At 35.4% G+C, this 13,340-nt stretch overlaps 1 protein-coding gene across 1 annotated transcript; it reads right to left on the reverse strand.

Moving 5' to 3' along the window:
* Positions 1-3,000: 3,000 nt before the first annotated feature.
* LOC114544090 (probable basic-leucine zipper transcription factor E) lies at positions 3,001-3,729 on the reverse strand. Its single transcript, XM_028562827.1, has one exon. The coding sequence runs from the start codon at positions 3,727-3,729 to the stop codon at positions 3,001-3,003; it is 729 nt and encodes a 242-aa protein (XP_028418628.1).
* Between the last annotated feature and the right edge of the window lie 9,611 nt (positions 3,730-13,340).

Below are 13,340 nucleotides of genomic sequence, written 5' to 3' on the forward strand. Positions count from 1 at the left end.
CTCATATAACATAGATGATGGGTATCAAAGTTATCAACAAGTGCATTGCATATCTTACACTTAGCTTTCTCACATAAATGTTTCTTGGGATTCAGTTTACAAGTTCTTACAGATTTTCCACATTTCGAACACCTCTTTACACTCTTGCAAATAGATGAGCCTCCTATTGATCTCTTATGGTATTCATAACATGTCTCATTCTTAAATAACCTCTGACATTCATTACAGTTTATCCAACTTGATTCAGACGAACCTTGAGAACAATCGGTGGATCGACAACACTTGCACATGGAAGGGCATATATGATCATGGGTGTTTGAGTATGGCTTTCTACATGTGTGACAATAAAAACTCCGCGCAAAGAAACCGGGCATGCTGGTGATGACATCGTAATGGTTGTTATGTAAATATAAATAGACTCGTTTCACATCGCTCTGGTTAGATTTGGGAGGATAAATAATAACATCTCCATGCTCGGCTGAGACTATATTAATCTCATACTCCGTTAAATATTCTTGAAATAATTTAACTTCGGAAATTCCGCAAGGACCTCTTGGTACTTTCGCCTCCCTGTGTAAATCCTCCGCTTTCTTCCTTTGAAGAGCACTTCGGCTATCCTTGATGAGATAATACTTCTCATCCTTCTCAATTCTTGCTATTGCAACAACAAGTGCTCTGGCCAAGCACATATCATCATCATTATTTCTTATAACCACCACTGATCTCTTCATTCGTAAATGTTTTAAAAGATCCACGCGACTTCGCTTTGAGCCTCGCGATCCCGATGGCATTTCAACATGAACAATGTCAGCAATTACTGTATCATTTAGAACAAAATGTTGATTGGACTGTACCACACGCTCGACTTGTGAAAATATTCGTTCGGGAGTAAAATGAGAAACAGGCATAAACGGTAAGGATATTGGTACATCAAGTTGAGGTGTTCGTAAAACGAAACGAACCTGGTCGCTATCGTTCATCCCATTTGTGATATTATCTATTAATCCTTCAAAAATTTGTTGTGTACGTTCATATTCCTGAATAACATTGAGATCTTTATTCTCGTTGTTAAAACGAACGCTATAATCAACACCTCTCGTCTTAAACTTCTTTGACCTTACTTCATTAATTTTCTCTATGGTGTAAAAAGAGGTCTCGTCATTACTACTTGCCCCGTCATTATTGCTTGTACTTGCCCCGTCATTATCCTGTCCTCCAAACTGTATTGTATTATCCACCTCCTCGTAACCTCGCTTCTTACGATTAGAATCAACTTGCATGTCCTCCTCACTCACCTCCCAAATCCATCCATCATCGCTATCAGAGAAGAGGTCCTCCCTAAAATCCTCCTCGGATATCTCCCAAATCCAATCATCATTATCATCATCATCGTTAATAAAATTAAACAAATCCTCCTCTCGATGAGAACTCATTCTCCCGAAAATGAGAAAATGGGTCGTTTCTTGCACCATTTATATCTGATTATAAAAACACGTGTTTTTAATATAAAAACATATACTCTAATATTACAACACGTGTTTTTATTTAAAAACACTTGTTTTTTCCTTTCAGCACGTGTTCTTATTTAAAAACACATGTTTTTTCCTTTCAACACGTGTTTTTATCTTTTTGGCACGTGCTTTTTGAAAAAACACGTGCCAATAAAAAGTATAAATAAAAGAAGAAAAAACCTCCCTACTCACAATCTTTTAAAAATGAAATGTCTACATGGTAAAGAAGCAGTAGTCTCAGAAAATGGATTGTTCTGGATTTGCGGAGAAACAAATAATAACAATTGCAAACTCTCCTGCACAGAAGAAGATGCTTTTTTATACGAAAAAGGAATTGAGAAATTCTTGGCAACCTTTCAAAAACAACCCACATGTTGCAATGGAAACCTGGCAAAATTGAGAATGGTGAAAAACCCCGAGAAATCCTCCTACGGTCGCCCCTTTTTTGTATGTTCCAAAGATAAGAACCCATGCAAATATTTCGAGTGGGGTGATGTGTACATTAATGATGATAGACCACAATGTCACCATGGTGAACGAAGTAAACTACAAGTGGTTAAAAAAGAGAGCGTAAATAAGGGGCGATCCTTCTTCTGTTGTCCCGAGCCACAAGAGAAATCATGTAATTTCTTCATGTGGTACGAACCACCTACTCCCGCAACCGAAGCAAAAGGAACCCCAGGAGCGAAAGGGACACGCAGGCTGATAAAAAAGAAAATAGGAACATATACCAAGACAAAAGATAGTGAGAATGGTAATGATGATGATAATGATGATGAAATGACCATAGAGAGCAGTCAACGTAGCCAACTCCTCCAAACCACCCCGGGAGGTCCTTGTACGTTTGGATTCTACCCGCAATACTACCGGCGTTGTGATGAGCAAGAAGAGGAACCGAAGAAAAAGAAAAAGAAAAATTATAGTTATAGTTATAATTATCATGATGTGGACGGTGATGACGAGTCCTAAGAACTAAATCTTAAGAACATAACATTTCTTAAAAAGAACATTCTCATAAAAGGAGAAAAACCTCCTGTTAAAACTTGTTATTGTTATTGTTATTACGATTTGAAAAACTTGTAAATAATCTCTTATAAAATATAAAAAATTATTATTATTATTATTATTATTATTATTATTATTATTTTATTATATTATTATTATTATTATTATTATATATTATTATTATTATTATTATGTTTTACTCATTAGAACACCGCCTGTCGCGTGAGTGCGACAGAGTAATTTAACATGACGTAATAAACATAAGAGATATTAAACATGACGTAATAAATGGGAAAACCCCAAATATAAGAGATATTAAACATGACGTAATAAATAGGAAAATCCCCAAAACAAGAAAATAATAAACATGACATAATGGGAGGAAAATCCCCAATCAAAGATGTTTTTATTAAAACAAACTATGCTCAATATAACATACAAAAATGTCTATAAAAACATATCAAAATAAGTTCAATATGAAAATTCATATATTAAAATCCATAAGCTCAATGTCTCGCAAATCGTTTTCTAAATCTTTAAAATTATCATCATCCTCAAAACATTCCCAGTCAAGTAACTCGACCTCAAAATCAAAATCCTGATAATGCTTGCTGATATCTTCATACGGGTCGAAAGTTGGCGTGTCCCTTCCGCCTCGCTCACCGTTGTTGTTGTGTTGTTTTTTGTTGTTGTTCTCGCTTCGTTCGTTTCGCTCGTCGTTGTTGTTTTCGCTTCGCTCGCTGTTGATGTTCTCGCTTTGTTCGCCTCGCTCGCCGATGTTTTCGCTTCGTTCACCGTTGTTATTGTTGTTGTTCTCGCCTCGCTCACCGTTGTTGTTGTTGTTGTTGTTGTTGTTGTTGTTTTCGCCCATATCGCTGACAATGCTATTAATACTCTTCTCAAGTAATGTCACCTCATCCTCAATGTTTAAAACTTCACATACTTCGTCGATTGAGTCCCGTATCGTGTTCATACTCAATCCCGTATTATCATACAGCCGTATCTTCCAATCCATCGTCCTTGTTATATCTCTTATATGAGGATTCGCTGTTACAACCTCACGATATGCTCTTGTATATTCGTAATAAATATACGGATATTTCTCCTTGACCCAAGTACTCAACAACCTGTTAAATTTCTCCTCCTTCCTTACTCTCCCCTTTCGTAACTTCTCGCGCTCGTTCCTATCAATCGTGCTCTTTTTGCGACCCATACTACTTGGCTTGGCTTGGCTTGGTTGTCAATCAAAATCGTCGCTTTTATAGTTTAAGAAGGGGGATACCAAAACTCTACGGGGCGGACTTATGGGTAAACACAAAAATAAATATAATCCAATCATATTGCAAAGCGAGAATTTTAGAACAAAAATTCTGATCCTTACTTGATCCTCGCAACGCGGACCTATATGTAGACATTAAAAATAAAAACACGCATCATTATATAAAAACACGGTGTTTTTAAAATAAAAACACGGTGTTTTTAAAATAAAAACACGGTGTTTTTAATAAAAACACGGTGTTTTTAAAAATAAAAACACGCCTCTCCTAAGTATAAAAGTCGGCATAGTTCGCCTTGTTTGCTTATTAAAACATTGTCGAGAGAAAGATGGAAAATATTGTAGGTTTAATTGATATGGACAGATTTTGGATAGAGAAAAAATTCTGCTGTAAAGAATTAGGATTAATGGGTATGGATTACTCGGAAGCTTTATCGTTCCTCTTTAAAATACCACATGAATGGGGAAAACTAAGCACAAAAGACAAGAAACATTGCTCATATGTCACTAAACACATTCATAAACTCCCGTTCTACGGTCCCGAAGGAATACCTCTCCATGAAGCAAACGAAATCGATACTATAGTCAAGTCATTCTACAAAAACAAGAAGAAACGGAAATAGCTCTATGGCGTATAAAGGGGGTTGCATTGAGAAAAACCTACTACAGAAAAACAACATCCCGCACATAAATCTAGAAGTGTTCGGATGTCCAAAACCGTCTCAACTTGTCCCATGGATCATTACTGACCAGCATAACACAGATAATACTTGGATGCAAACGTGTGGAAATCACTTAGAAAAAAACGCATATGAACACTGCCCAAAATCGGAATTGGAAATAATTAACAAGTGGGTTAAATATATGAACATGCAAACACTCAAACGTTAATAACAATAATGTCATACTTCTATTAATGTTATATTCATGTCAATAATCCTCGTTGAACATGTCAGAAATATCTATATTAAAATCTACTCCATTAAACATGTCTGTTAATTGTCTCCTTGCTATTTCATCCCATCTCCCCGGTTCCTTAGAAATAATAACATCTCTCAGCATGTCATCAATCTCGTTACATACGACATATGAAGTAAATAAACCACCACCGTCCGCATTTATAAAACCGATATTCATTAATTTATCATACATAACATCAAGATAAACACTTCTAACTCCATTCCTTATTGACTTATAGCTTTGATTTCTTAAACACACCCCATAGAGACTACTCTCAACTTGAACAATAATCTTGCAATCAAACATACCAACAGGCACCCTCAAAACAAACTTATATTCACATGTTATATATGTTCTAAAAAATTACTTGGGTGTGCGGTAAAATAAATAGGTATCTCGATACAGTACTTCCCAGGTAAAATACTTGCATAATCCTTGAGAATCTTCTTGACATCATTGTTCAAAATATGATGAACAAAATATATAAATACAGGTCTCAACGCCTGTACCAATTGATTTCTAAACACGTGCACTCTCACGATATATAAAAGCAAGAAGAGAATCGATATCCAAGGGACGAACATAAACCGTCTGTTGAAATATATCCTTAATACGCCTCGAAGTAGGTTTCTCTTGACTAAATATAACATCCTCAATCCTATTTACTATTCCATTAACACTCCAAGACATGATCAAAAAATATGATAATATTTAGAAGAAAAGCAACTTTATACATACAATAAAAACACGTGCCTCTATAATAAAACACGTGCCTCTTACTATCGATTAGAATATATACCAAATCGAGTTGAAAAATACCAACTCAGACATATTCTCACTAATCTATCACATTTCATATCACCTCTAATAAGCAAAAGCCTTTGTAATACATCATCTACATTATCACATAATAAAAGACTCTCATGTTCAAATTCGCCGTTATAACATGTCCAGTAACAGTATAATTAAGTGGATACATATGTACCCGAGTCATGTCATTATAAAGAGTCTTCACCATGTCTCGTATCACCCTATAGGTAGGGTTCCTCAAATATATTCCATAAAGTTTACTATCAATTTGAGCAATGACTGTACATTTAAACATACCCCGCGGTAATCTTAAGACAATCTTATTATTAAAACTGTCCACATAATCCTTATATATATCGTAACGATGAGTTGTAAAATAAATCGGTACTTCAACACAATACATTCCTGGACATATATCCACATAATCCGCAAGTATCTCCCTCATGTCGCTCTTTAGTACATATTGAACCATATATACAAACATTAATTCCAACGCATGTACAAGTTGATTTCTCCGTGGATGAGCTCTCAAGAGACAAATAAATGTAAAAAGGGAATCGATGTCCAAAGATCGTGTTAATGACCCTGTCACTCTCTGTGGACGATGAAACACACCTCTAATTTTATTTCTTGTTGGAGGTCTATTATTAATTATCATATCCTGAATTTGAGTAACAACGCAACCATCAATACCACCAATCATCATTATAATAATGATAAAAGAAGCACACACAACAACAACATATATTTATAAGATAGAATAAACACATGCACTTTACAGAATAAACACGTGCTAAAATATAAAAGCACGTGCTGAAATGAAAAAACACGTGCTTTATAAGAGAAAAAACAAACACATACCGATAATTATGAGTGACGTCACAAGAGAATTAAGATTTAAAATAACCCCCGTTAATCCTAATCCTAATCCTAATCCACAACATTATTACGTAATTAGTTATGACGTAATATTAGATATAAGCACGTGTTATTATGACGTCACATTAGAGATCCCACTATAAAGTTCACGCGAGATATTATGACGTCACATTGCTGACTCAGCAATCCCACTATAAAAAATCCCACTATACGGCCAGGACAATACTACTCCAAATTCACGGCTATAATGTTAGACGAACTTCCATCCTCGTCGCCAATGTAATGTCCCCTTCGCTGATATGTAATAACTCACACAAATCTTTAGCTTTTCTACAATCGCTTTAATACAAAATACACAAACGATACAAAACGAAAGAACAACTTCAAACGACAGCCTCGTGATAAGTTGTCACGTGACTTTAATCTAATACAAATAAATCTAATCAAGTATCCCGATTCTACAAATATTAACCAAAATTATTGTCCACAATTGACGAGTCTGTGATGCCGGTTTTAAACTAAATTGTTACAATGAATACGATGTGACTTTAAAGAAAGCACAAAAGAATATCGTAGATGTAGTTTATTTTATTTCCCACTTACATTTCAAGATGTTTTAAAGTCTTTCTTGCATGGAAAAAGGAGCAGAACAAATAGCCTAGGAACTAAATTATAGCAGAATATTAGGCGGGAAAAAATTATAATATTGGAAAATATACCGAGATATTTTCAAAAAGAATGATACACAAAGTAAGAATAGAACCTTACCTTACTGTGTATTCAAAAAATAAAAGCCGATGTAAAGCGTTTCACTTTATTTTAAAGAAGATTGTCTTAGCAATTTTGAAAGCAATTTTAGTAGCACAAGATGGCTGCCAGTGAAGTTCAGCCTCCCTCAACCAATCAAAACACAGGCTTCACATCAACAAGAGATATGATTGGTTGAAAGTCAAAAAAACAAAGAAAAAGGCGAATTTTATAAGTATTTTGAGAATAATTGTCAAAATATCTTACGAAATATGAAAAAATACGGTTTTACATGTGAAATAGCCTATTCTTGAAACCATTAACAAACTTATTTACCCGTTTTACCCAGAGATAATAATTGATCATACATTCTAATAAATCAAAATAAAAACACAACTCTTCCTTCTGTAGGCGTATAAAGCCTTTTTTGATAAGAATATAGCAGAATTGATGCAACATATGGCTTAGAAATTATTTCCACCCTGAGTTTCCTATGAGTAATTGCAAAAATTGGTTGACATATCAAACTTACTTTCATATGTTGATTGCAAAATAGGAAAAATATTTTCTAAGAAGCACAATTAAAGTGCCATAGCTGAGGAAGGATTTAAAGTAGCAATGAAACATGATTTGTGCTTCTTAGAAAATATTTGTCCAATTTTGTAAAGGACATTCCAATGCGAATGACCAATTTGTCCCTGTATTCGTCAGATCTTTGCCATCAAATTCTGAATTATTATCAACCTGATATTCAAACATGACAAAAATCCTTTCACTAACCTTGAGGAAGGATTTAAAGCAGAAATGGCACATTATTTATGCTTCTTAGAAAATATTAGCCTAATTTTGTAATGGACATTCCAACGCGAATGACCAATTTGCCCCTGTATGCGTCAAAATTTTGCCCTCAAATTCTGAATTCTAATCAACCTGATATTCAATCATGACAAAAATCCTTCCACTTACCTTGAGGAGGATTTAAAGCAGCAATGGTACTTCATTTGCTCTTCTTAGAAAATATTTGTCTAATTTTGTAAAGGAGATTCCAACGGGAATGACGGGTGTGACTAATTAACGGAACTGCAGACCACGGAACTGCGGAACTTGCGGAACATGCGGAACTTAATAATATCACCTTTTTCTTGTCAGTAGACAAACAGTGTAGTGTGTATTTTAATAATATGTTTACGTATTGCGCGTCATGCTCTGAGCAAGTCTGAGTTGCCCTTCTGTGTACGTGCCTTTATTCTGTATAACTCGACGCGTGCTATGGCCAACTATGGCAGGTTTTTTGGAGGAGGGATTCAAAAACAAGAGGTAGACTGTTATTTATGTTTTATTCATCATTTTATTCGTTAATTTGCGTATGCACAACAAACCTGAACTTCTTCTCAAAATTTTGTTCAGTGATGCAAGACCTATTGTTGTGGATTTGACTTTAGACAGGTTAGTATTGAACTATCCTACTCCTACTTTTGTGTATATATATAAAGAGAAACATGAAATTACATGCAATCTTATCATAAATTAAAACGTTATTTCACTGTAGCGACGAAGAGATTACAGTTAAGGAAGAGGAACGGAGCAGGTTATGATTTATTAGTTCTACAGATAGTGTACACACAATAATCAAAAATATTAGAACAACATATAATAATATTAGCATTACTTGCAATACATTTTTAGTCTCCAACAATATTTCGAAGGCGCAAAGAAATTTAAGTTGGAAATAGATATTTGTGATATATGCCATTTGATTTTTGAATACTGTTTTAATATTATAATAATAAATAAGTGCATGGGCACTGTGGCAGACATTAGATTAGGGATTCTGACCAACTGATTACCACCAATAAATTATGAGACATTTACCTTTGAATGCTGAATACAAATAATACATTAGCTATAGACATTAAGGTATAAATTAGGAAATTTAAAGCAAATTTAAGGCAAATAGTAAGATAACTGAAATATCAAGTTACAAAAAGTGACCATATGTTGACAACCTAACTCAACCCACCCAATATTTAAAAATGTGTCTGCCAATAAAATGTACTTTTATTACTTTAGAGGAAGCTCCTTCAGAAACGGAGAGTGACATTGATATTATAAGGTATGGTGATGGGCACAATTACAGGACTTAGGAGAGTGACCTATATAAATTAGAATGTTTACATGAAATGTATCACATGCATACAAATTAAATTTAGGTTATACATAATACATTTTACCCTTCATTAGTATTTCAAGTTTGCAAAATGCATTTCATGGACTTTCTCCATCAAAAAAAAGACAGAAGGTCAAAATGTATGTATTAAGAAATATTTTTAGGTTTTTTAATTTTTTTACTTAAAGTAGTTGATTCTTAATTAATAGTTGAGAGTGAAGTTGCACATTTTAGACACACACAACTGTACAAAGTTGTTTTATTTCCAATTATTTTATCAAATTTTTAGAAGTAGCAATGTGTCTTTAACCAAGACTTTAAATGACAATGATTCAAGGTAAATATATATGTTATGATAGTTACTTTAAAAATTCATAATATGTTATTTTAATTAGTGCAAAAGTTGACTAAATATATACCATACAATACAAACTATCTGAAAGTATTTATATTGAGGCTTGTCTTGAATTCCAGCATGTTTCTCCTCCATAGATTAGACTTCGCTAACTGGTTTGAAATAAGTTGTTGTATAATCATTGCTATATATAGGTATTAATTGATAGGTATTAATTAGTTCATGATAATGACAATGGTCTTGATTGTTTTACTTGGACTTTGTGTTGTCTGCATTATTGAGTTCTTTAACTAATGTTTGTTAATTTGTATTTTCAAAATCAAAAGCCACTATTGTTTGATTGATTATTTAATTGGTCACCCCCAAATTACAACAATAACTATCTAAATTAACACTATGAGCGATATTTTATTACATATTTATAATTTATTAAGTTCAATTTAAAAAATATTAGTTGTTCCACTTAATCTAAGATTAGATAGTACCTCATGCCAGAGCTTTGTTATACAATACTGAAACTTTTTTACCCATTGCACTAGTAGCTAAAAAGAAGAGTTTTTCTTGTATATCAGACAGTCTAGTTGCTCTCCCACCTATTGTTCTTATAAATTCTGAACTCAAATTTTCTGGGCAAACATTCGAATCTCTGCTAGTGACAATTTTTGTCCCGCTAAAGAGGAAAGGAGAGAAATAAAGTCGTTTACCTCAATTATTAGCAGCTTCTCTTCCTTGAAAGAAGAATTCACGCAATAAGACACTAAAATACAAGTGTATTTGTTTGTGCAATTTTATAGTGACTCTGACGATTTGATTGAATCGGCGTCATGGATACCAGATGAGTCACAAAAACCTTTGCTTTATAAAGGTCAACAGGACACGCCTTTCTTTTACCGAGGAAACCACCCAGAGATCTCATTAGATGATATCATGGATATTCTTTTGAAGGAACACTCAGCTTCATACGTGTGCCAAAAGCAACCGATGCATGTCCAACAAAATTCCATTTTTCTAATAAATGTGTCCGCAGTAAGTTTGAAAGACCTTCCTACTGATGACAATGGAACTTATCGTCATTACGGAATGCGCACTTGGGTATTTGAAGTGGAAAGCGATACAGATGGAAAAATCAAAAAGACTTTGATTGCAAAGCGTGCCCTGAGACCTGACGAGTTGAAAACAAGAGGAAATTGTGTAACAATCAAGAGAACATATCGCAGGAACAAATCCCACGAAGATTTTACGCTAGTCATCACATTTGCAGAACAAAACGGCAGTATTGTAAATAACTTAGCAATACTGCACTATCAATTCAAAGGTGCAGAGTGTTCATTTCTTGTTACAGCACATGGTAACCAGAAAGACAAGAATGTTCCTTTCCTTCCCGTAAATTCTACTACACGGAAGAAAATAAAAGAAGTGGTCAAACACCAAAAACCAAAGAAAGCTTTGGCGCAGCTTGACCGACAATCGAACATGATGAATGCAACTAGCAGCGCAGCTATTCCTCGTGATGTAAAGCAAATTGCTAACATGCGCAGTTCTGTAAAATCTAAGGAAAGGCAAGATCAAGGAATTCCTGTTCACGAAAGTAGAAGGGATAGGCTGTACAGTGTGTTGATCATGGCTGTAGAAGAACAAAGTAACGATGAAGAAAAATATATCCACGGTGTCACAGCATGTCAGAAGCAATGTGTATTGTTGGTTTTCCATATCAATTTCATGATATATCGCGTTTTTGTTCTAATTCTCTCGAATTCTATCCAGTTGGCATTGACACAACTTTCAATCTCGTTGAATTTTATGTGACCCCTACTGCGTACAAGAGTCTTATTCTTCAGAATGCCGATGATACTAAATCCCCAACATTGGTTGGGCCTACACTAATCTACTTGAGCAGAAGCTACAGTGCATTTTGCCACTTAGCTGCAAAGTTAAAGGAGATCGATAACGGAATTTGCGACCTTAAGTGCGTTGTTACCGATGGGGAACCAGGTCTGATTAAAGCATTTCAAGTATTTTATCCTCAACTGCCCCTTTTGCGTTGCTGTCGCCATTTTCGAGAAAACTGTGTGGAGAAACTTAAGTCTCTCGGGATTAAAGGCAATGATCAATGCTACTTCACTCGATGCATTTTTGGATCATCTGTTGAAGAAATCTATCACGAAGGTTTATTAGATGCACCCGACGCTGAAACCTTTTACGCCCTACTTGTGTCTCTTGAAAAGGAGATTAACGAAAGAGAGCAATGTTATGATGAAGAGTTCGCTTACAGAAGAAGCGAGACAAAATGCTGGACTTAAATCTGGTGAAAGAATTACGAGTAATCCCTCCGAGAGTGTAAATCATGTCCTCAAAGAAGCTGCGGAATATGAAGAAATGTCTCTTCCAGACTTTATCGCCCTTTCAAAGGCCGTAGCAGAAAGTCAACTTCAAGAAATAATGAGAGCGGTCATAAGAAAAGGAAAGTATCGATTTAAACAAGAGTATTCCTTTCTCGAAGTACCGGAATTAAAGTGGATGCACGACATGAATCAGGATCAAAAGAAAAGTCATACTTTAAAGGTTATGCGAACTGAACTTGATTCGAAAAATAACTCGCACGTCACAAGTGCCGATCCATCGAATGCCTCCACCCCAATGCTATCCTTGTGTTATTCACAGTCGCAGCTCAGTGTCCCTGGCACTGTTCTTGCGTCGATATGGAACAAGGCTTCTCAATATCTCGCTACTGATAACGCAGTACTCCAAGCGCCTTCTGTAGAAAGCGGAGTTCGAAGGTTCTCAGTTTATAGTCGATCATCAGCCTGTCCTAATTCTGTAACCCTTTTTGATAGTGGAAAGATTACCTGTACCTGTTTGATGTTCAAGTCCCGTCCCAATGTTTGCTCACATACAGTCGCTGCTGCAGGAAAAGCTAATGTGTTATCTACCTATTTGGAATGGTTAAAGCAAGCGAACAAGTCAGTTAGCATGTATGACATTGGCACAGGTAATATAAACACACGGGCTGTGGGACAGAAAGGGGGGAAACCGAGAAGAATAAGAAAGACACCCCAGACAGCTACGTCAACGGTTTCGTCCGGGGAATGGCTATTTGGTATTTCTCCCAATGAGATGGTTCGATTGCACAGCTTGGCTTCAAATTCAGCATCTCCTGTAGGGTTTCACACTCCGGTCGCGAATCCGTGGCATCTTCAGTCTAATTTAACTCAACCGACAACCAGTGCATGTTTGGGGACAACTCAAAATCCACAACCTGTCTTGCACAGTTCTCCAGTGTTCCCAAGCAACGATACTAAACGCAACTATCCTCAACGAAGTCCCTCCCCACAAGTGTTGATGCCCAACGTCACCCCACCAAGCAAAGTACCTTGGCAACAACCCCTTTGTCATTGTATCATTAAGCCCTTTCCAGTTTCGGGATCAACTAGGCCCGCCATTTATCGGTCTTGTCATTCAACACAAAGAAAAAGATTTTTATCCCAACAGGTTTGGAAATCTGAAGGTATCAAATGAGACCAATCGTTATTACCATTGTCAAATGCATTGTATCCTTGCACGTTTTTCAATTTTCAAACACAGCACGTTGAAGTTTAACTGTGTGTTTTATTTTTTTTATACAAAATATAC

The sequence above is a fragment of the Dendronephthya gigantea genome, unplaced genomic scaffold, assembly GCF_004324835.1.
Source record: "Dendronephthya gigantea isolate DGI-Jeju-01 unplaced genomic scaffold, DenGig_1.0 000647F, whole genome shotgun sequence".
NCBI classification, from domain to species: Eukaryota; Metazoa; Cnidaria; class Anthozoa; order Malacalcyonacea; family Nephtheidae; genus Dendronephthya; species Dendronephthya gigantea.